This window comes from Leucoraja erinacea, chromosome 15, assembly GCF_028641065.1.
Source record: "Leucoraja erinacea ecotype New England chromosome 15, Leri_hhj_1, whole genome shotgun sequence".
Taxonomy (NCBI): Eukaryota; Metazoa; Chordata; class Chondrichthyes; order Rajiformes; family Rajidae; genus Leucoraja; species Leucoraja erinaceus.
In genome coordinates, this window is record NC_073391.1 from 15,786,337 (window position 1) to 15,807,717 (window position 21,381).

General features: G+C 40.6%; 1 protein-coding gene across 2 annotated transcripts; it reads left to right on the top strand.

Moving 5' to 3' along the window:
* hpdl (4-hydroxyphenylpyruvate dioxygenase-like) lies at nt 1–12,986 on the top strand. 2 transcript variants are annotated; one of them, XM_055646737.1, is made up of 5 exons: nt 1–792; nt 2,170–2,336; nt 9,017–9,063; nt 10,608–10,750; nt 12,284–12,986. In XM_055646737.1, exons 1-5 carry the CDS (start codon nt 185–187, stop codon nt 12,462–12,464), a joined length of 1,146 nt encoding a protein of 381 aa, XP_055502712.1. In that variant the 5' UTR covers nt 1–184; the 3' UTR covers nt 12,465–12,986. The 2 variants fall into 2 exon arrangements, with proteins under 2 accessions (XP_055502712.1, XP_055502711.1); XM_055646736.1 differs by having other exon boundaries at nt 4–792; nt 8,912–9,063.
* Nucleotides 12,987–21,381: the final 8,395 nt, after the last annotated feature.

Here is a 21,381-nt window from a genome sequence, read left to right on the forward strand (position 1 = left end):
GCACGCTGGGTCCCAAGCCTGCATCCTCTAAGAGCGCTCTGTGATCTTTGGTGCTGACGGCCCTCCCACAGACGTTGCCTGACTGACCCACACAGTATTTCCCACATTTTCTGTTGTAGATTTCCAGCATCTGCAGCTTTTCTCTATTTGTGTCCTGACTCGCCCGAGGCTACCACCTGTGAAGATGGCGGCCAGCGTGCAGCGCCTGAGTCACCTCGCCTTTCACGTCCACAGCGGCCAGCGCTTGGCCCGCCACCTGATGCGGCGCTTCGGCTTCCAGCTGTACGGCAGCCGGCATAGCCGCACCGCCAGGCAGCTGGTGCTGAGGAAAGGCTCGGCCGTGTTCATCGTGAACGAGAGCGCAGAGCCGGGGCCGCACGGCTTGTTGTACGATGCGGCTCCGCCACACGTGGTGGACAGCGCCTGCAATGTGTCCTTCGAGGTGAAAGACGTGGAGCGGGCGACCCTCAACCTGGGCCGGTTAGGTTGCCGCGTCCTTGTGCCGCCCAGCCCGGTGGAGGACGAGTTGGGCTCGGTCACTTACTCTGTGGTGCAATCGGTGGTGGGTAATGTCCGCCACACTCTCATCGACCGAAGCGACTACTTGGGCGACTTCTTGCCCGGCTTCGGACCGCCGCCTGCTGCTCCGGACTGGCCTCAGGAGCAGGACGCCGGTCCGGTGGTGGTCACTCATTTCGACCACATCACCTACGCTTGTCCGCAACGGCAGAGCGGCCACATCATGGACTGGTACCGGAGTTGCTTCGGCTTCAAGCGTTTTCTCGTGAACCGGTGAGCGCTGTTGGAGGAGCGTTAACGAAAGAAATAAGGGCTTTCATCTCAAAATTATAAATTGCTTCTAAATACATCCAAAGATTCATAGAGTGATACAGTGTGGAAGCAGGCTCTTCGGCCCAACTCGCCAACTATGTCCCAGCTACACTAGTCCCACTTGCCTGCGTTTGGTCCGTATCCCTCCAACCCAGCCCTATCCATGTCCCTGTCTAACTGGTTCTTAAACGATGGGATAGTCCCAGCCTCAACTACCTTCTCTAGCAGTTTGTTCACTCTTTGTGTGAAAAAGTAACCCCTCGGATTCCTACTAAATCTTTCCCCCTTCATCTTGAACCTATGTCCTCTGGTCCTCAATTCCCCAACTCTGGGCAAAAGACTCTGTGCATCGACCTGATCTATTCCTCTCATGATTTTGTATAAAATCTCCCTCATTCTGTGCTCCATGGAATAGAAACGCAATCTACTCAACCTCTCCCTGTAGCTCACACCTGCTAATGTTGGCAACATCCTTGTAAATCTTTTCTAATCCCTTTCAAACCTATAACATGGTTCCCAGAACTGAACACAATATTCTAAATGCGGTCTCACCAACGTCTTATACAACTGCAACGTGACCTCCCAACTTCTGTACTCAATATCCTGACTGATGAAGGTCGAAGTGCCAAAAGCCTTTTTGACCACCTAATCTACCTGCGACTCGACCTTCAAGGAACCATACACCTGTACTCCATCTATACTAAATTCCGTCAACCATTCCTCCGCCTCCTTGCCAATCGATCCAGATCCTGTGCAATCTTTCATAACCATCTTCACTATCTGCAAAACCACTAACTGCTATAGAGGTATAGGGAACCTGATCTGTGCAAACATGCTTTTCAATAACTGCAGATTCACCTGTTTGCATGAAAGGACTACCACCTTTACATTGCTGCAGGTGAGTATACAGAAGTTTGAGTTATAATTTTCAACAATTGTACAAGATTTGTCAACAATTGTCAGTTATATCGTACATACGTACACGGGCTAAGCCCCCCCCCCCCCAACTCTTTCTCCACTACATCACTATTTTAATTGCTCCCAATTCCCATACTTTTTTGCAAGATGCTTTTTTCCCCATGTTCGTCAATTTCCAAAGTAAGTTTGAAGTAGTTCTAATAACCAATCAAAATTGCATTTTGAACAAAGCAACCCACAGTGTTCAGTGATTCATCAATGGTGATATATCCAATTAGCAGTTTGATAGCATGCGTTATAGCTGAATAGCTGTAATTTACAAAGGCCAAAAGGAAAACACCACAGCAGCTGAAAACCTGAAATTAAAAAAAAACACAAAACTTATATTATGTGATTATGTCAATTGTTTTATTTTTACAGAGATGAAGATATAGATAATGGTTATGTCATTCAAGGCAATGACATTGGACTGCGTTTGACAGCAATGGAATACTGGAAATGCAGTGAAGTTGGCCTGTCAATGTCTACAACTGAAGAGAAGAAAACAGACTGCAAATTTGTGATTGCTGAATCCCTGCCCTACCAAGGTACAGAATAATTTGCAATCTTCATCGCGTTCACACGCCTATTATATTTTTGTTTAATCTTTTCTAAGTCTCTGAATATTAAAACTACAATTTAAGTAAGCATAATTTCAGACGTTTCTTTATATAATATCTGCCTCTACACTTATAGTTTTTTACCATATTTTAACAATAGAATTACTGCAGCATAAGTCATTTGACTCGCTCGACTCCAATGACATTGAGCCAACTTTGTCTGTAAGCAATCCAGTAAATCATTTTTCTTGCTTTTTTTCCCCTATTAAGTACTAAACTTATTTTGTACAAACCAAAATAGAGTTTACTTCCACCACCTTTCCAGATTGTAACTACTTTATTGAAATTCCAATTTCATCTTTGCTTCATGGGTTTTTAACGGTGTTCTTTTAACTGTAACTACAAAGTATTTCCAAATCAGTGTGATGTGTCACATGGAGAGGATCTTGAAGCATGTGGTATTCCCATTGTCGGCTGTCTTTATTTGCTTTAGTGGAAGAGGACACGGGTTTGAGAGGAATAGTCTTGACAGATAGCTGCATTGTACTCATGACACATACTGCAGGCACTGGGTGGCTACACGTACAAGGAATGAATACTTGGGGTGCATTGCCAAAACCATGGTCTGCTTTGTCCTGGATGTGTTCAACATCTCGAGTGTTTTTGGAACTACACTCACCCAGGCAAATGGTGAAAAATCCACCATAATCCTGAATTGTGCTTTATGTCTGGTGGAAAGACTGCTAGGTGTTGAGATGAGTTAGTTGTTACAATATGTGCAGTATCTCATAAGGTCATAAGTAATAGAATTAGGCCATTTGGCCCATAGTCTACTCCGTCATTCAATCATGATTGATCTACCTCTCCCTCCTAATCCCAGTTTCCTACCTTCTCCCCATAACTGATAAGGCAGAATGAATAATAAGGCTGAATGATGTTAATAATATATTTCTTATATTATTAACATAATTCAGCCATCATAACCTCTGACACCTGTACTAATCAAGAATCTATTTCTCTGCCTTAAAAATATCCACTGACGGCCTCCACAGCCTTCTGTGGCAAAGAATTCCACAGATTCACCACCCTCAGACTAAATAAATTTCTCCTCATCTCCTTCCTAAAAGAACATCCTTTAATTCTGGGACTATGAACTGTAGTCTTGGACTCTCCCATTAATGAAAACTTCCTCTCCACATCTACTCTATCCAAGCCTTTCACTATTCTATATGTTTCAATGATTTCCTCCCTCATTCTTCTAAACTCCAGCGAGTACAGGCCCAGTGCCAACAAACGCTCATTCTTGGATCATTCTATGAGATACTGCACATATTGTAACAACTAACTCATCTCAACACTTAGTAGTCTTTCCACCAGACATAAGGCACAATTCAGGATTATGTTGGAGTATTCACCATTTGCCTGGGTGAGTGCAGTTCTAAAAACACTCGAGATGTTGAACACATCCAGGACAAATAAAACCATGTTTTTAGCAATGCACCCCAAGTATTCATTCCTCATTCCTGGGATCATTCTTGTAAGCCTCCTCTGGACCCTCTGGTCCCTTTGCACCATTGATTTGGATTCTCTCCCCATTTAGAAAATAGTCCTGGATGTGTTCTCTGCCGGTTCTCTGGGTACTTTCAAGAGAGAACTAGATAGGGCTCTTAAAGATAGCGGAGTCAGGAGATATGGGGAGAAGGCAGGAATGGGGTACTGATTGGGGATGATCAGCGATAATCACATTGAATGGCGGTGATTGTCCGAAGGGTTGAATGGCCTACTCCTGCACTATTGTCTATTGTCTAGTGCATGCCTTTATGCCTACTACCAAAATGCACGACCCCACACTTGGCTACACTATATTCCAGGGATCGCGGTCGCCGAGGCCGTCCATGTGCAGAATCCGAGTTGCCCGCTCGGACTCGCTAAGACCAAACCTCCTGATGAGCAGGGCCTTCAGGCCCGCATATTTGTTACCTGCCGGGGGAGGAGTGGGGGTAAGGTTTTACTCGCCTCGCAGTTGCCTGATCAAGGGCGCTGACGACATATTATTTGGTTTCATCTGCAGGGTAAATAATGGAAGGTTGTTTTGGGATTGGAGGCCTGTGACCAATTATGTGTTTCAGAAAACCGTGATCTGCCATTGCTGTTTGTCATTATCTCAATGATTTGGATAAGAATATACAGGTATGATTAGTAAGTTTGCAGGTGACGCCAATGTAGGTGGTATTGTAGAGAGTGAAGACCGCTATTAAGAATTTCAGCAGGACCTTGACGAGCTGGGCAAGTGGGCTTCACAGTGAATGATAGGGCTCTGGAGAATGTTGTAGAGCAGAGGGATCTGGAAATATATGTACATAGTTCTGTGAAAGTGATGTTGCAGGTAATTAAAGTGGTGAAGAAAGCTTTGGTATATATGCTGGCTTTCAACAGTAAGGGAATTGAGTTTAGAAGTTGGGACATTGATACAATCATACAAGATGTTGTTGAATCCACACTTATCTTCTGTTTTGAACACCCTGGTCTAGAAAAGTTGCCATTAAGCTGGAAAGAGCGCAAGAGATTGATTTGCAAATATATTACCAGAACTTGGGTGTGATTCTATACAGATAGGGTGGGCAGGCTAGGACTTTTTTCCTTGGATGCAGGAGGCTGAAAGTAAACTTATAGTGGTGTATAAAATCATTAGGGAAACTGAGAGAGTGAAGGAAGAATCTTTTTCACAAGATAAGGGAATCAAAAACTAGAGGGCATGGGTTTATGGTGTGGGGAGATATTTAACTGAAAACTGAGGGGCTGATTTTTCACACAGATCGTGGTGGGTGCATGGAAATGTCAAATGAAATAATTGAGGCAGGCACAATAACAACATTTAAAGGTCACTAAAGGGGGGGGGGGGCTGAGGCATCACACACACTAACCACCCCCCTCCCCTCCCCTCCACACACACACACTAACCACCCCCCTTGATATATTAATATTATTCATTCGTTCCTTTTACCCCATCCCCCCCCCCCTATCCACGCTCGCATGGCCCCCAACTGTGAGGGGTGGGGGGAGAGAGAGAGTGTGTGGGGGGGGGGAGGGGGAGAGAGAGAGGGGGGGGGGGGGGGGGGAGCGGGGTGAATCAAAGGAGGAGGGAGGGGTGGGGGGGGTGACATCACTCGCAGCGTGAGCAAGGCGGCGCAGACCTATTGTGATGTCATCAGCGAAAGACAGCCGATTTTCATTACTAACTTGAGAAATATAGCATGAATTTTCCAGATAAGGCGATTCTCTACAGGAATATATTAAAATGCTACCGTTAGCGCATCGATTTTTCGAGAAAATGTACATACACGTAAATAGGGAGGTTTCACGGCAGTCGGGTCACGACCCATGACTCGTACTGTTGCTACACTACTCCAAATGGATTACATGTGATGAACTGCAGGTCGGCACTTACCATTGTTTCCACTGTTAAAACCTGCTGAAATTGTCCATTTTTGCGCTGTAAATAATTATGGAAATCGGGATAAGCATGTGAGACATTTAGCCTACTTCAGAATTCCAAAAGTGAGGAGAAATGACGGTAGGTAGAAACGATAACTGAAGGGACAACAACAGCCAGAGTGCTTGGCAAACATTGGCCATTTGCTCACTGCATTTTATCAACAGGCATTATTTGTGTTTTTCTTGATTCCTTTGGCATCTAAAAAGTTTCATAAGTGATAAATCTGGCTGTAATTGTTTTTAAATCGCCCATGATTCCCAAGTGGGTTTTTACATACAAAATGAAAACGCATCAGAAGAAAGTTTTACAGCCAGATTTATCACTTCTGAGAATTTTTAGATGCCAAAGGAATCAAGAAAAAACACAAATAATGCCTTACTTGATGAAATGCAGTGAGCAAACGCGATAATTCCCAATTTCTTCAGTGTTTACCAAGCACTTTAGTTCCTGTAGTCCCTTCAGTTCCTGCTTCTCTATACCTTCATTTCGCTTCACGTTTGGAATTCTAAAGTTGGGTGCATGTCTCACACTTACCCCGACTCCCACAATTTTTTTCAGCGTAAAAATTCAACATTTTGGCGGTTTTTAACAGGTAGGAAAGTACGCGTTTCTAGCATTAATAACATATACCGGAAGTGACGGATGTCTTCCAGTTGGATTTAGCGGCTCCGTGCGTTGAGCCCTATGACCCAATGACCTTTACGTGCAACCCCCCTATACACACACGCACACATATAAATACACATACAAGATCAGACTTTTAATAGGTACTAGACCAAGTGCAGACCCATTGGGTCTGCTTCCCCCAACGCACCCGTCCCCTACCCGTAGACTCCAAGGGAGGCGTGGTCCTTCAACTCAACCCGCTGCCGAAGATTTGAGCACTCCTCAGCAAAGATCATAGCTCGTAAACCTCCCCCAGCACTGGAGTTGAGAAAAAAATTGCAATACCAATTGACCCTCCCCCTCCTGTCCTGCCAGGAGCTATGATGGCAACATTGTCGCAAATGTCGGGTGCAGTACATGGATAGGGAAGGTTTAGAGTGATCTGGGCCAGGTGAAGCAAATGGCACAATCTTAGATGGGGCATCTTGATTAGCATGGGGCATCTTGATTGGCTCAAAGGATCTGTTTCCATGCTGGAAGACTTTATGATTACGGTATATTCAGGAATCCATGCTAATTCTTTCCAGCTTTTGAAACATACAATCATGTACCTTCTGGGAGATTGTTTTGCTCATGCATGTCTAGTTGTTTTGAGTGGGTTATCCTAAGTAGAATGGATAAATACTTAATTTAGTTGCTGACTACCACATAAGCATCTTGCTCTTGCAAATTTGTTCCAAATCATTTTGCAGGGAATGCTAATCCCTGCTCCTTACAAAAGGACAATTCCTGATCCGTGCTGAGCAACAACTTGGAGGATATGCTAAATAGCGTAGGTATTTATCCTTTGTTTTCCCCCTGGTTGTGATTTGTCCACAAACTTTGGTTAACTTACTATAACTGGCTGTGAGGAAGAAACTAGGGGTTATACAGGAGTGGCTCAATCATTTGAGATGACATAAGTTCAGATCAAAAGTCATCTTGACTTGAACTGTTTTGGCCTGTTGATGCTATGCCTGGTTCCTGACGAGGGATACCGTTCAGATGCTTCACATGCATTCTTTCCACTTTGTAATGGCATTATGTGTGAGCACTGTAACAGATCTCTGATGTCATTGCTTTCTGATAATGCTGGTGCTATATTAACATCTTGCTCTTGAGACCTTGCAGGTTGGGTAGATTGTGATCCCTCAGATTTTGCTTATCGTTTGCCATGTTTTGCTGTTGTGCTGACACCGAAGGGAAAGTCACTCCTTTCACTCCTTAGGTGAATTAATTTAAAACATTAATAAAGGAGAAAGTTAATTTGAGGCTAAAGGAGAAAGATCATTTGAGGCTGTAGATTAAAAATTTGGGTAAACCTTGGCAAAAAATATATTGGTGCAGAGTAGAATAACACTTTTTTTCAGTCACGGTTTTGTGTCAGTGACCTTTCCATTAGATACAAAATTGGCTTGAATGTCGAGGCATGGTCGTGGTGGAGAGTCATTTGTCAGACTGAATGCACAAATTCTTTTTACGAGGGTAGTGAATCAAGAAAGGAGGCCTGTACCAACTGGAGTGCCATAAAGGTTGGAGGTGGGTCCATGGGTGTTTGTTATTTATATCAACAGTTTGGATATGAATGTATGTTGCATTGTCAGTAAGTTGCGTATGACACTAAAATTGGTGGTATAGTGTAGAGAGAAGAAGCTTATCTATGAGGGACCTTGGGGTAGAGGTAGATAGTTCCATGAAAGTGGAGACACTAGTAGACATATGAAGATGGCATTTGGCTATCTTGCCTTCATAGCTCAGTGTATTGAGTACAGCAATTGGGACATCATGTTATTGCTGTGCAAGACAATGATAGGATCACATTCGGAGTAATGTGTCCAGTTCTGGTTATCGCAGTATCGGAAGGATGTCGTTAAACAAAAAAAATTGCAAAGATGTCTGGTAGGTTTGAGTTATAAGGAGAGGCTGGGTCTTTTTTTCCTTTGAGTCAAGGAGACCAAGGGCTAACCTGAAAGACATGAAAATCGTGAGGGGGAAAAAATACGGTGAATAGACACAGTCTTGAAATCGTAATGATGTGATCCTGAGGTTGAAGAATGTGGTAATGACAACAGTGGAAAAGAAAATCTTAAATACTGTATTGATCGCATTACTATCATTTATTAAATTGTATTCCAAGTATATGTGGGTTTGTCATTCCTAATATTTAGCTACACTTCCAAATCGGTAGCCCCCGTACATAGTTCCTTGCATTTGCCTGGATTACCTTTGTTCTTCTCTTCCTTTTGTAAGTGGTATTAAAATAATTAAATATACTGCTAAACTAATAAATATACTGCTAAACTAAACCAAAAATGTAATCAAGATCACAGCTGATCATTTTTATGTTCTGGCACTGACTTGTGTTCAAGAAATATAAATTAATCTTTGGCTATTTTTACAAATACTTTGTGTACTTACTTAGGTAAAAACCAAGTTGACACGTTCCTGGAGCAGCACCATGGAGCTGGGATACAGCATGTGGGATTGTACACTACTGACATAATTTCAACCTGCAAATCTCTTGCAGATGCTGGGGTCCATTTTTTTACACCGCCTCCTACATATTACACAGAGGTACAGTACTGGCGTAACCATTCAACTAAACTTCAAAATAAATCTAATCATAATGTGTTAAAAAGAAATATAACAAGGTCATAGGCTTCCTTGAATATTTTAAGGTTAAGTGTTTTTTTTATATATTGCTGGATTAGGAGTCAAGAATTAATAGGTTTTTGCTGATTGTCTCACATTATTTTTGAATAGATGATTCAGTTTTTCTCTTCAGTGATAGGTGAATTTTTATTGCAGTAATTAATTCTGTTTGCCATCAAATGGCCTTTACTGTCATTAAAAACATTGGGTCGAGACAACCCAAAAAGTGACATTAGATCAACACATGAGTATGATATGAATTTATTAGCAAGTTGAGGCTTCCACAACACTGAAGTTTGCTGGTGAAGCTTTATTTGTGATTCTTGAATGCATTTTGCTGTGTGGAGTTGCATTGGAGCAGGAACCTGCTGTGTTTCACAGCACTCAATACAAAGCTGGGCTGCCGGATAACAAAGTTTACTTTTTCAGCTGCTTTGTAGTAGAGCTTGCTCTGGCAAACAGTGTGACTGAATTACATCACACAGGGCTTAATCACTTTATACCCAAACTTCCCTTTCATTGCCTGCATCGGTATATTCAACATTTCATACTTTGAGTGTGGATAGGATCTGCTCTCAGCAAATAGGATGGCTCTGCAAGTTCCATGCCAGTTTTCAGGATGTATAACCTCATTCCAGAATTAACTTACTAAACAAAAGTTAAATTATTTTAATACTTTATATGTTACCCTTTTAAACTGAAACTTATTTCTCTTTATTCCTTTGCTTTATTACTTTGCTATATTCCTTGGATTGTGTACCTTGGGTAAGAAATTTATCATCCGGACGAAGACCCAGCTATTACCTTTCATCTTCGTACACATCATGGAAACTGTAGAGTTCATTGTGCTGAAAGGGAACTTTGAATACTTTGGCTGGTCAAAAGCCCCTAAAAAGTATGTGGGTAATGGCACAATTCCATTGCTGTTGATTGCACATTTGAGGCTTGCATTTAATTTTACACAACTTCTGGATAATCAATCATTTTTGATCAAGAGAACTTGTGAATTGTGTTAGCTGTAATTTGCTATGCACTGTGACCGCTAGTCTAAACCTCATCATGACAATAATGTATTGGCCATAAACCTTTGTGTCTCTTAAAAATAATAACATTAAAAATGGAATTAATGGTCTGATAACATTGGATTTCAATAGACAATAGGTGCAGGAGTAGGCCGTTCGGCCTTCAAGCCAGCACCGCCATTCAATGTGATTTCTTTGTTCTTTTGTAAATAGTTTCCTCAGAACTCCGGAGCAGCAAGTGACCAGTGTTTGTTTTAAATAGTGAGCTTTAAAATTACAATATAACATAACAGCTATATTCCCAGTAATTTCTTCTTGTAACGAAGTAAATAAATGCTTATTCTCCACCCTACTATTCAAATACATTTGCTTAAAAACCATTGCAAATTGTCTTTTGGGATTTTATTTGATATATCCCTATTTAGATTTTGAATTCTTTTGCAGATTGAGAAACGCCAGGAGATCGTGAAAGCAGGAGAAGATCCAGACTTGCTATCAAAATATGGCATTCTTCTGGATTCAGAAGTTGATGGTGAACACTGTAAAGGAGAAGCCAAATGCCCCAGGACAGCTAATCAGAACAAGAGGTTTGTTTTTTTAGTGTGAACCTATATTACTTGAAATCTATTGGTCAGTTGAACCACGCACTTCATAACTTAAGCTCTGAAGGAAAGAATTGATTAAAAAATAATCATTTTTAGTGACTTCTTCCTGATTTCCATCTTTGTTCAAAATCCAAATATCCATGACATTGTCATGACTGCTATCAGCCAATTGTAATGTTAGTATGCAGAGACTGTGTTGGGACATACTTGGCCATTGCTCAACTCCACCTGCAACTTTAACCAATGGTTAATTGCCAGACTGGCAAGATTTTGATCTTGAATATCTCGCCTGTACTTGTTCATTATGCCATTTGAGCCATTGGGTCCCAGTAGTTCTAATCAGTCCCATTCCTCTCTTTATTTGTTGTAACATTATAACTCATTCTTGCACACATGCCCATCAATTCCCTTTTTCTGATTGATTGATTATTTTTACATTTACCGGCACTAAGCGTTGATTTAAAGGAGGCAATTAAGATATGGTCACGGTGGCGCAGCGGTTGAGCTGCTGCCTTACAGCGAATGCAGCACCGGAGACCCGGGTTTGATCCCGACTACGGGTGCTGTCTGTACGGAGTTTGTACTTTCTCCCCCTGACCTGCATGGGTTTTCTCCGAGATCTTCGGTTTCCTCCCACACTCCAAATATGTACAGGTTTGTAGGTTAATTGGCTTGGTAAATGTAAAAAAATGTCCCTAGTGGGTGTAGGATAGTGTTAATGTGTGGGGGGTCGGTGTGGACCCGGTGGGCCGAAAGGCCTGTTTCCATGCTGTATCCCTAAACTAAACAGCACATAATTACTATGTTTATTATTAAGGAAAGATGTTTAATTTGTATTAATTTTTTTAAATATGACATTGAAAAACTCGGGCTAAATGGTTTCCTACATCTTAAATTCTGTTGTGCAGTGTCAATTGTTTTTCCCTTCACAAATTTCTCTGGCTCGATTCCAGATGCATATTTCCTGCATTAAATTTGTCGTGTATTACATAGCCACAAATAGCTTTTTAAAGTCACTGCCATTGTTTCAGAAGTTTTGGGTAGGAAGACTTCAAACATTTTCTTTCCATTTAAAATGCCCTCAGAACAGCATATTTTGATAACTTTTTTAAAGTCATTCATTTTGTAATTTGTTATACCAATTTAACAAATAGTGTGCTTTCACATTTTCTATAGTTTCTAATTTACCCCTCCTAGGAATTGGAATTTGGACTGAATAATTAAGTTTAAAGTTTTATATCAAGCATTGTACGTTGCTAGTTGGTTTTGGAGGGGTAAGGATCCAGAATGAAAACTACTCATTGAACACCACCTATGGTTCTTTGAGAACTGGTTGAATTGACAGTCACAGAAGTCTATTCCTCGTGCTTTCAGCCTGTTTCCTCCTCAAGTTGTTCCTGTGTATCTTTTGTATTAAGCCATGGAGCAAAGTGAATCAGTTTCTGATATAATATGCAAAACTTAACTTTGAGATAAATTTGTGAACCTTCATAATCAAAATGTCCTTTGTTGTAGGTACATAATGCAAATGTTTACAAAGCCAATATTTTCTGAAGATACTTTTTTTCTTGAACTCATTGAAAGGAAAGGTGCCTTGGGATTTGGCGAGGGGAACATCCGTGCCCTGTGGAAATCGGTTCAGACTTTTATGGATCAGCAAGAAGAAAATAAAACCATAAAAGGAATAGAATGCTAGTTTGCCTTCAGGGTGAAAGAGATGCTGAGTGACGGATGGTCTATTAGACCACATAATCCTCTCTGCATTGAGTATTAGCTACTTTCCACAGAGAAATGTATGACATGAATGTACTGTAACATATCTATCAAGCTCTGTAATCTCTCAAATTTTCAAAGTCCTTGCACTGTATTTGGGTAGATTTATGTTTGATATTCTGAACATGGAAAATACAGGAATTCCATTTTTGCGTTCTCCACTGCTTCAGACTGATACTGCTCATACAAGCTGGGTCTTTAAATGTCAGTGATTCCAAATGTAGATTATTCAACTTGGTTTTAAGTTGAATGCTATTGGATCTGCAGTCCTGCAGTTCATTTAGTTTTATTATTTCTTCTATGTGCCTGAAATCTCTGTACAGGAAAATCTCACATTATAGCCATTCAGGTAATGGAAATTCACCGTGGCAAAGCTAGCACATCACTAGAAAAAAATGAGTCTCACAATATGTGGAAACAAATAAATACAATTGTTTTCAACCTGCACTAGATAACATGGGTTTACATTACATAAAATTGAGATGCTGGGTGTTTTCTCAGAACACAATGCCATCCTCTTCTTACTCACCAACCTACCTCCTATGACCCCGATAATGCAGGGGCGGCCTGAACTTGAATCGTTATGTTGTCTGGTCAGTATATTTTCTATCTGGTTAAAACTGGATCCTGTGTCCATTTACATTTTCCAAATTGATCTTGTTACGGGATCTCAAAATTGATTCCTTTTTCACAATTTCAGTTATTTATCACTGTCAGAAATTTTAGTTGCACATCATCACACTCCAGCACTAATTAGTGTGCAATAAGCATTTCAAAATTCTTGAAGATATCCTTGCATGGTTTTAAGTATGAAATTTTATCCATGCTTTCATTGTTCAAACTACTTCAGCCATGGGACATTTTTTTATTTTCAGCAGTGTCAAGACTGGAATCAAAGTAGAAATATATATCGAAGAAAGACACAAAAAAGCTGGAGTAACTCAGGGGGACAGGCAGCATCTCTGGAGAGAAGGAATGGGTGTAATTTGATTTTAGCCCATTTTCCCCTGATAAGAACATGTTTCTAACGGTGTGTGTGCTGTTTGAAAGCACTTGCTTGCAAAACATTGAATATTATGTCGTGAAACCTTTTGGTTCCCCTTATGTGCTTGAATATGAACTCTGGTGTTGAAAATAAGTTAAATATGGTAATTTTGAGATCAATGAGAATGCAAGAACCTGTCATGGTGCGCTACATTTTCTGTTGATAGTTCCAACATTCATTGTTCTCCATTTTGAAAATTCCACAATTAGTGCCTTGCTCAGTTTTTACCTTGTATTTATTTTTCAATGGCCGATTACATTTTTGAACCTTTTTTCCAACCTTGAATTCAAAATGTCATTTGGATTGATTTGATAGGCAATACTCATGATCCATTTTATCAAATTGAATTAGAATTGAGTTGTTTGTAAAGTTAAATCCAGATGACTGACTTGACCAATAACTAATTAAGACTTATTAAACAGTTTTAGAGCACTTGTTTATTGCATAGAGATGTCTGTGATCCGGCTTAATATTCTACCTTAATTTTGGGGGGACTGATCCAGGATTGAATTTTAAACTTTTTTCTTTCCAAGTTACAGCAACGGACAATAATTCTAGATTGTAGAATGCTGCACAGTTAAATTTAGTTTTACCCCTTTGTGCTTTGTAGTCCAGAAGACTGCAGTGGGTTGTATAAAAGTGTTTGGGTACTTGACTTCTTGTCTGAACAAGTAATATCAGGGTTAGTAGGGGTATCTATCTCAGTTGCCTCTATAGTTGTATTATATTGTTTTTGAATGATTGTGCCTTTTGGAAGAAAACATTTTTTTTTAAAAATGTTGAAGTATCAGATGAAATCCAATTAAATAGGGATAAGACAGCGATGACTCAAAGCTAAGTCAAGACTTGACAAATCATATCCAAATGGAAACTAAAGAATGACATTCATTATAAAGATAAGCAAAATGAGTTGGGAAAGGAATAAAATAGGTTTTTTAAAAAGGCTGAAATTATTTTCATACAGGGGAAAACTCCCCCAAGGAGTGAAATTGAACCTCCTTTTGGTGATATGCATATCCAGATCCATATTTAACTTGAAGCAATCTAGCTCAGAAATGTGTTCATTTCTAAATCAGAACTGACAGGGCCCTCAAGTGCAGATTCCAGCCTGGACTAATTGTCCTCCCGTTAAAAGGTAACACAAGGGAAAAAAATTAATCTTGTCACTTATTAGATGTTTACATTCTGATGTAGCATACCTGTCATGGTAAATGTGGGAGACAAAGCAATTGGTTTTGGAGCGTCATTTCCCTAATGCAACCTGGATTATCACCTTTCCTTCAAATTGGGTACAAATACCACACCCATGTACAACAGTACAGAATTCATTTTTACCTTGCCAACACTGCCCATATCCCATGTGAATAAAGACATATACTGTCAACTCAGTCATGAGATTAGCTCCAACATTAGCCAGATATTCCTACATGTAGCTGACATTTCTATAGTACAAGATATAGAAGCAGACTAGACTAAGTGGGACCTGTTGTGTCCCATGTTCACACGGGAGGGCTGGTCCCCCAACGCAATATTCCACCGATTCCAATATTGGTGGCCAGGGGGCGCTTTCTGGAGCGCTACTATGGGTGTTGTGGGCTGAAAGGGCATGTTTCCAGAGGGCTAGTATGGACATTGTGGGCCAAATGGATTATTGGGGTGGCAGTTGACACAGCTATTCCTTGAAATTCCATTTCAAGCAGGGTGCAAGGCCACCAAATTCAAGTGCAGTTTCATACCACTTCAAGCAGGGTGCAAGGCCACCAAATTCAAGTGCAGTTTCCTGCCACTTCAAGCAGGGTGCAGGGCCACCAAACTCAAGTGCAGTTTCATACCATTTCAAGCAGGGTGAAACCACCATAAAACCACATAAACACCACACTCACAGTTCAGTAGACGTTCAGTTGATTCACAGCTCAGTCATGAGCTCTCCCCCATCTTGCAGAGACTGTGCCACACCCACATTTCCGGGTTTTATAATCCCTCGCCCTCCGTGGCGTGGCCTTCAAGACGTGATTGACAGGAGAGAGATTCTCAACATTTTTTAAACACTAATAACACTTTTATTTTTCATTGATGGGAAGAATCCCCTGCACCTGATGAGCGGAGTAAGATGGCCAAAAATCACAGCCGTAAATGGTAGCGTTTTATCTAAAATCAATATACAGTGCAAACAGGAAGTTGTCAAATTTAAACTTTTAATCATTTGCCATTTCAACCCAACGACCACCAACCATTTGCTGTGCTTTATTTCAAACCAACCACCACCAACCATTTGCAGTGCTTTCTTTCAAACCAACCACCACCAACCGTTTGCTGTGCTTTTTCAAACCAACCACGTTTCATTTTCAAACCACATTAAGGGCACTCAAGGTCAGTAAAACCACACTCAGTTTAGTAGATATGTGTTCAGTGTTATTGACAGTTCAGACTGAAAGACGTGACCCTCTCGCACCCCCGTCTTGCAGAGACTGATGCAACACTTCCTGGTTTTATAGTCCCACAGGAAGCGGCGTGGCCTTCAGGAGAGAGAATCTCAACATTTTTTAAACACTAATAACTTTTCTTTTTCACCGATGGGAAAAAATCCTCGTCCTGCACAGCAGAGGGGGACTCTGAGTAAGATGGCCAAAAATCACAGCCGTAAGTGGCAGCGCTTTTTCTAAAATCAATATACAGAACAGGACGTGGTCAAGATCAGACTTCTAGTAATATAGATAGATATGAGAGTGGAGTTTAAGTGTTTATGTGGGTATATACAGATCATACAGTCAGAAGGAATTGTTTAGCTGAAGCATATCAATTTAATAGGGATTTTAGGATATTTACCTAATACTCATTTACCTAATAATCAAATTAAAGGCAATTGCACCTATAAATAACACCGGAGGCCATTCAGAACACACTGGATCCTGGGCGTCTCATTTCTTTCACAGTTAACTACATCACTACCGTGCCATCCAGTAATTGAAGTCAAATAAATAATGTAAAGATGTCAAATAATTCCAGCAGATCTGCAAAACAGGCTCTCTAATGCAGTGTGTAGGAAGGAACTACAGATGCTGGTTTAAACCAAAGAGACACAAAAAGTTAGAGTAAATCAGCAGGACAGGCAGCATCTCTGGAGAGAAGAAATGGGTGATGTTTCGGGTCGAGACCCTTCAGACAGTCTGAAGAAGGGTCTCGACCCGAAATGTCACCCTTTCCTTCTTTCCAGAGATGCTGTCTGTCTCACTGATTTACTCTAGCTTTGTGTCTACTCTAATGCAGATACTACTATGCAATATGAATTTGGGGAAAGGTACACCAAACCAAACAATTTCAATGTCCTATCATGCAAAATGCCAAGTCGAGAGAAATAACTCAGAGCCCTGTCCAACCATTGCAATTGTTGCCATAGTTTGGGAAGATGTGCTTACATTTACATTTGTTTCTAGCAACATTTTTCATGTTATAAAAAGACACTTCCTATTAATTATAAACATTTGAATAGGGAAATAAAATTCTCATCACCATTATAATAGAAGCATTGTAGAAAAATGCGAATTTGTACATAAAAATGTACTGTCAGCATGAAATTTACAGGTTCAGATCAGTCTACTCTCATTGAGGGTTTATGTATTAAAGATGCAATTCCTGGATTAAGGTAAATCTAAACTTCTTCAAATCACTAGAATGAAATTACATTGAGAAAAGTTAGATGGCCACTTGAATTAGAGGACCTCTTGACTTGGAGGTATAAATTTAGAGGAATTTGTCTTTCAAAATTCTGGAAATTGATGGCTTCCCTCTGAACAAAAATTCCATCCGAACCATTAACTGTTTCAATGAAGATGTCTTCCGTTTTACAGGCCCCCACTCCCTCATCTTTACCATGGATGTCCAGTCACTACACGTTCATCCCCCACCAGGAAGGTCTTAAAGCCCTCAGTTTCTTCCTCGACAGCAGAACCAGCCAATTTCAGTCTACGAATACTATCCTCCGCCTAGCAGAGCTGGTCCTTACTCTCAACAACTTTTTCGACACCTCTCACTTCCTCCAAATCCAAGGCACAGCTATGGGGACTCACATGGGCCCGCTATTCCGGGCCCGCTATTCCTGGCCCTTTGTAGGGCACGTCAAACAATCACTGTTCTAGGTATACACTAGCCCTATCCCCGAACTCTACCTCCATTATATTGATGACTGCATCGGTGCTGCCTCCTGCACCCATGCAGAACTCACTGACTTCATCAACTTCATGACTAATTTCCATCCTGCACTCTAATTCACTTGGACCATCTCCGACATCTTCCTACCCTTCTGGATCTCACCATCTCCATCACAGGAGATAGACTATTGACCGACATCTACTACAAACCTACTGACTGCCATAGCTATCTAGACACTTCTTTGCTTCCTGTAGACTATCCCCATCTCCCAATTCTCCGTATACGCCACATCTGGGCCCAGGATGAGGCTTTCCATACTAGATCAGAGATGTCCTCATTCTTTAGGAAACGGGGGTTCCCCTCTTCCATTATAGATGAGGCTCTCACTAGGGTCTTCTCGATATCCCCGCAGCTCCGCTCTTGCTCCCGCTACCCCCATTTGCAACAAGGACAGTCCCTCTTGTCCTCACCTTCCACCCCATCAGCTGTCGCATAGAGCATATAATCCTCCAACACCTCCAACGGAATCCCACTATTGGCCACATCTTCCCATCTCCACCCCTTTCTGCTTTCCGCGGAGACAGCAACTCCCTGGACAACTCGTCCCCACCCAAACCTCCCCAGGTACTTTCCCCTGCAAGCGCGGGAGATGCAACACCTGACCCTTTACCTCCCCCCTCTACTCCATCCAAGGACCCAGACAGTCTTTCCAGGCGAGGCAGAGGTACACTTGCACCTCCAACCTCATCTACTGTATCCGCTTTTCCAGGTGTCAACTTCTGTACATTGGCGAGACCAAGCGCAGGCTCGCCGATCGTTTCGCTGAACACCAACGCTCAGTCTGCCTTAACCTACCTGATCTCCCTACCAGAGTGAGGCCCAGCACAAATTGGAGGAACAGCGCCTCATATTTCACTTGGGTAGCTTACAGCCCAGCAGTATGAACAATGACTTCTCCAACTTCAAATAGCCCTTGCTCTCCCTCTCAAACCCCCCCCCCACCCCCCTCCCCAGTTCTCCCACCAGTCATACTGTCTCCGACTACATTCAAACTCAGTCCCGCCCACTCCCCTGACATCAGTTTGAAGGGTCTTGACCCAAAAAGTCACCCATTTCTCTCCAGAGATGCTGCCTGTCCAGCTGAGTTACTTCAGCATTTTGTATCTACTTTCTATTTAAGCCCGCATCTGCACTTCTTTCCTACCCATTAACTGTTTCTTTCTTCATACCCGTTTTATGACCTGTGTATTATTTTGTGTAAAAAATACTGCTGGAGGAACTCAGCAAATCAGGCAGCATCTATGGAGGGAAATGGTCAGGCAATATTTTAGGTTGCTACCCTTCACACTTTTTATACCAGCTGAAATATTTTGCTTTACATTACATTGCTTAATTTCATGATTAATCATTGAAATAGATGGAGTGATACTGCAGCACTTCCAAGTTGAACTCCCGTTATTTCATTTGACCATCTCAAATCCAATCACAACTCTGAGAACTCAGCCAGGATACAAGATGGGGATAAAATTGAAACAAAAACAAGATAGGAATGGATCACTATTTCACACTTTTTTTTATTTTCAATAGTTTATTTCCAAGGACAGGGAAGATAATATCTATTATGATGCTTTCTTTGTCACTCATTTTACAGACTTTCCATACAATATTTTGGGTATATGCATACAAAATAACTGCATATTCATACTTTCTAGATTTCCATTTAGCACTAACTTGCCAACTCCAAATACTTAATTGACAGTGCAATGCTAATGTTTGTTCACTAACTTTCTAATCTGCCAGTGAATACTTTATATTTCAAAATCAATCTAAATCTAAGCACATTCTACAAATACCAACACTGGTATTCAAGACCAAGTAGATTAGGTCATCAATTACCTCCCCTCTCTAGTGATGTAGTCATTAGGATGATAGTGCCATCACTGTCAACAGCTACCTTGCAATTCTGTACCACAGGCTGGGTCAACAATTAATGGAATTCTTTGAAAGATATTAAATGGACAAATATTCAACTGTTATCCCCCCCCCCCCCCCCCTATGGCACTATTGCCATAAATTATTTGAATATTACACTAGTATATTTAAAACCAGTATGGAGTTAAATTTTGAAAAAGATTTTGTCATGAATAATCACTGTTGCTTTGTGAAACGTTGTGCGCAATTTCATGAAAAGTAGTTCCTTGGGAAGACAGGCTTGAACTGAAAGTGGTTAGACAGTGGCATGTAATTCTTGTATATTGAGACAATTGATTTTAACAAAAATTTCACCGGATATCAATCATACTACAATCCAATGTACCCCACAAGAGAGTACTGAAAATATAGCCCAAACATTCCATCCAAAATGTGTAAAACAGCTGGCACAGCACATGGCCACAAAGGAAGTTCTGTTTAAAACTTCAGTAATAATGCAGAAACAAGAACATGTTGCATGATGATCAGCTACCAAATAATTCTATATATCTCCTCTAGCTTATTTAAGACTAGGTTAGACTGTTAGTCATTACATTTTTGTTACTGTCTACACAAGGTTTGGCTTTCCAAACTTCAACGAGTCAAACACATTTACAGATTATGTGGCTGGCAAATGCTGAAAAAATGTTGGTACAATCAAAGTATTATATTAAATTTATGACCAGAGAATGCAGTCATTTCAAATTATGAGAGCATAATAGAAGTTTAACAAAGTCCTATGCTAATTGCGATATAAAATTCTGTAAATAGAAAGTGAAGTTGTAATGCCACATTTTGGGACAATGGTGCAATGACAGCATAACACTATTCCATGTCTGCAGATTAACTCACAATAGCTCTCGGACTTCTAACAGGGAACATTATCTTCTCAGAATACTCAAGAAAAAAAGCATAATTGTACCACTTCCACAGCTACTAACCAGTGGCGTTCTAAAGCCATGATTGTGGTGCCAGTTTTACATTTAATAGTGGAAGAAATTTATATTGGATGAATTGGATAAAGCAATTTAACGCTATTCTGATAAGCACCATAGTATCTCCGCAACTCAATACATTTTCAGATATCCATTAATTTTATAATTGATTTTTTTTCCCCCCCAAAGTGAAGTTTGACACTACATTAATTTTCTTCTGTGCTGTAACAGCTGATAATTTTACTTTTAACAGAGACATTTATCTTAATATTGATGTTAATAGGTCTATTGTTGTCCAATTTCAGGTAATGTATCTGACAAGTTCTATGAAGGGTATTTGTAAATGGTAATTAACAAATTTAAAACTGCAGATAGTAAGTTTAATTAATTTGTGCAAATTGTCAATCATCCATTTGATGGCAAGAACAGTATTCATATACTTGCAAAATCTAAACATTGTCTGATTACACAAAATTCTTTCACGAGCCAGACAAAATAGAATACTTGCTTTCCTTGTAAAAAAACGATTTGTTTTGTTGTTAAGTGCATCAAACCAAATATGATACTGTAAAATTGCAGGATATTTGGTATTGTACACAATTTTTTGAAATTGACAGGTTAAACAAAAAACTGGGACAAAGTGCTTTTCTGTTACCAAACTTTTAAAAAGTTGAATTGTAGGTAAAACCTGATCAAAAATCTATCATTGTGGATACCTTCAGGCTGCAACTGAGTGGGGA

Excerpts from the sequence above, each read along its gene's own strand:
- hpdl (XM_055646736.1), top strand. The coding sequence starts at position 185 with ATGGCGGCCAGCGTGCAGCGCCTGAGTCACCTCGCCTTTCACGTCCAC. Across the intron at positions 9,064-10,607 it reads CTCCTACATATTACACAGAG|ATTGAGAAACGCCAGGAGAT; the intron begins GTACAGTACTGG and ends ATTCTTTTGCAG. Across the intron at positions 10,751-12,283 it reads ACAGCTAATCAGAACAAGAG|GTACATAATGCAAATGTTTA; the intron begins GTTTGTTTTTTT and ends CCTTTGTTGTAG.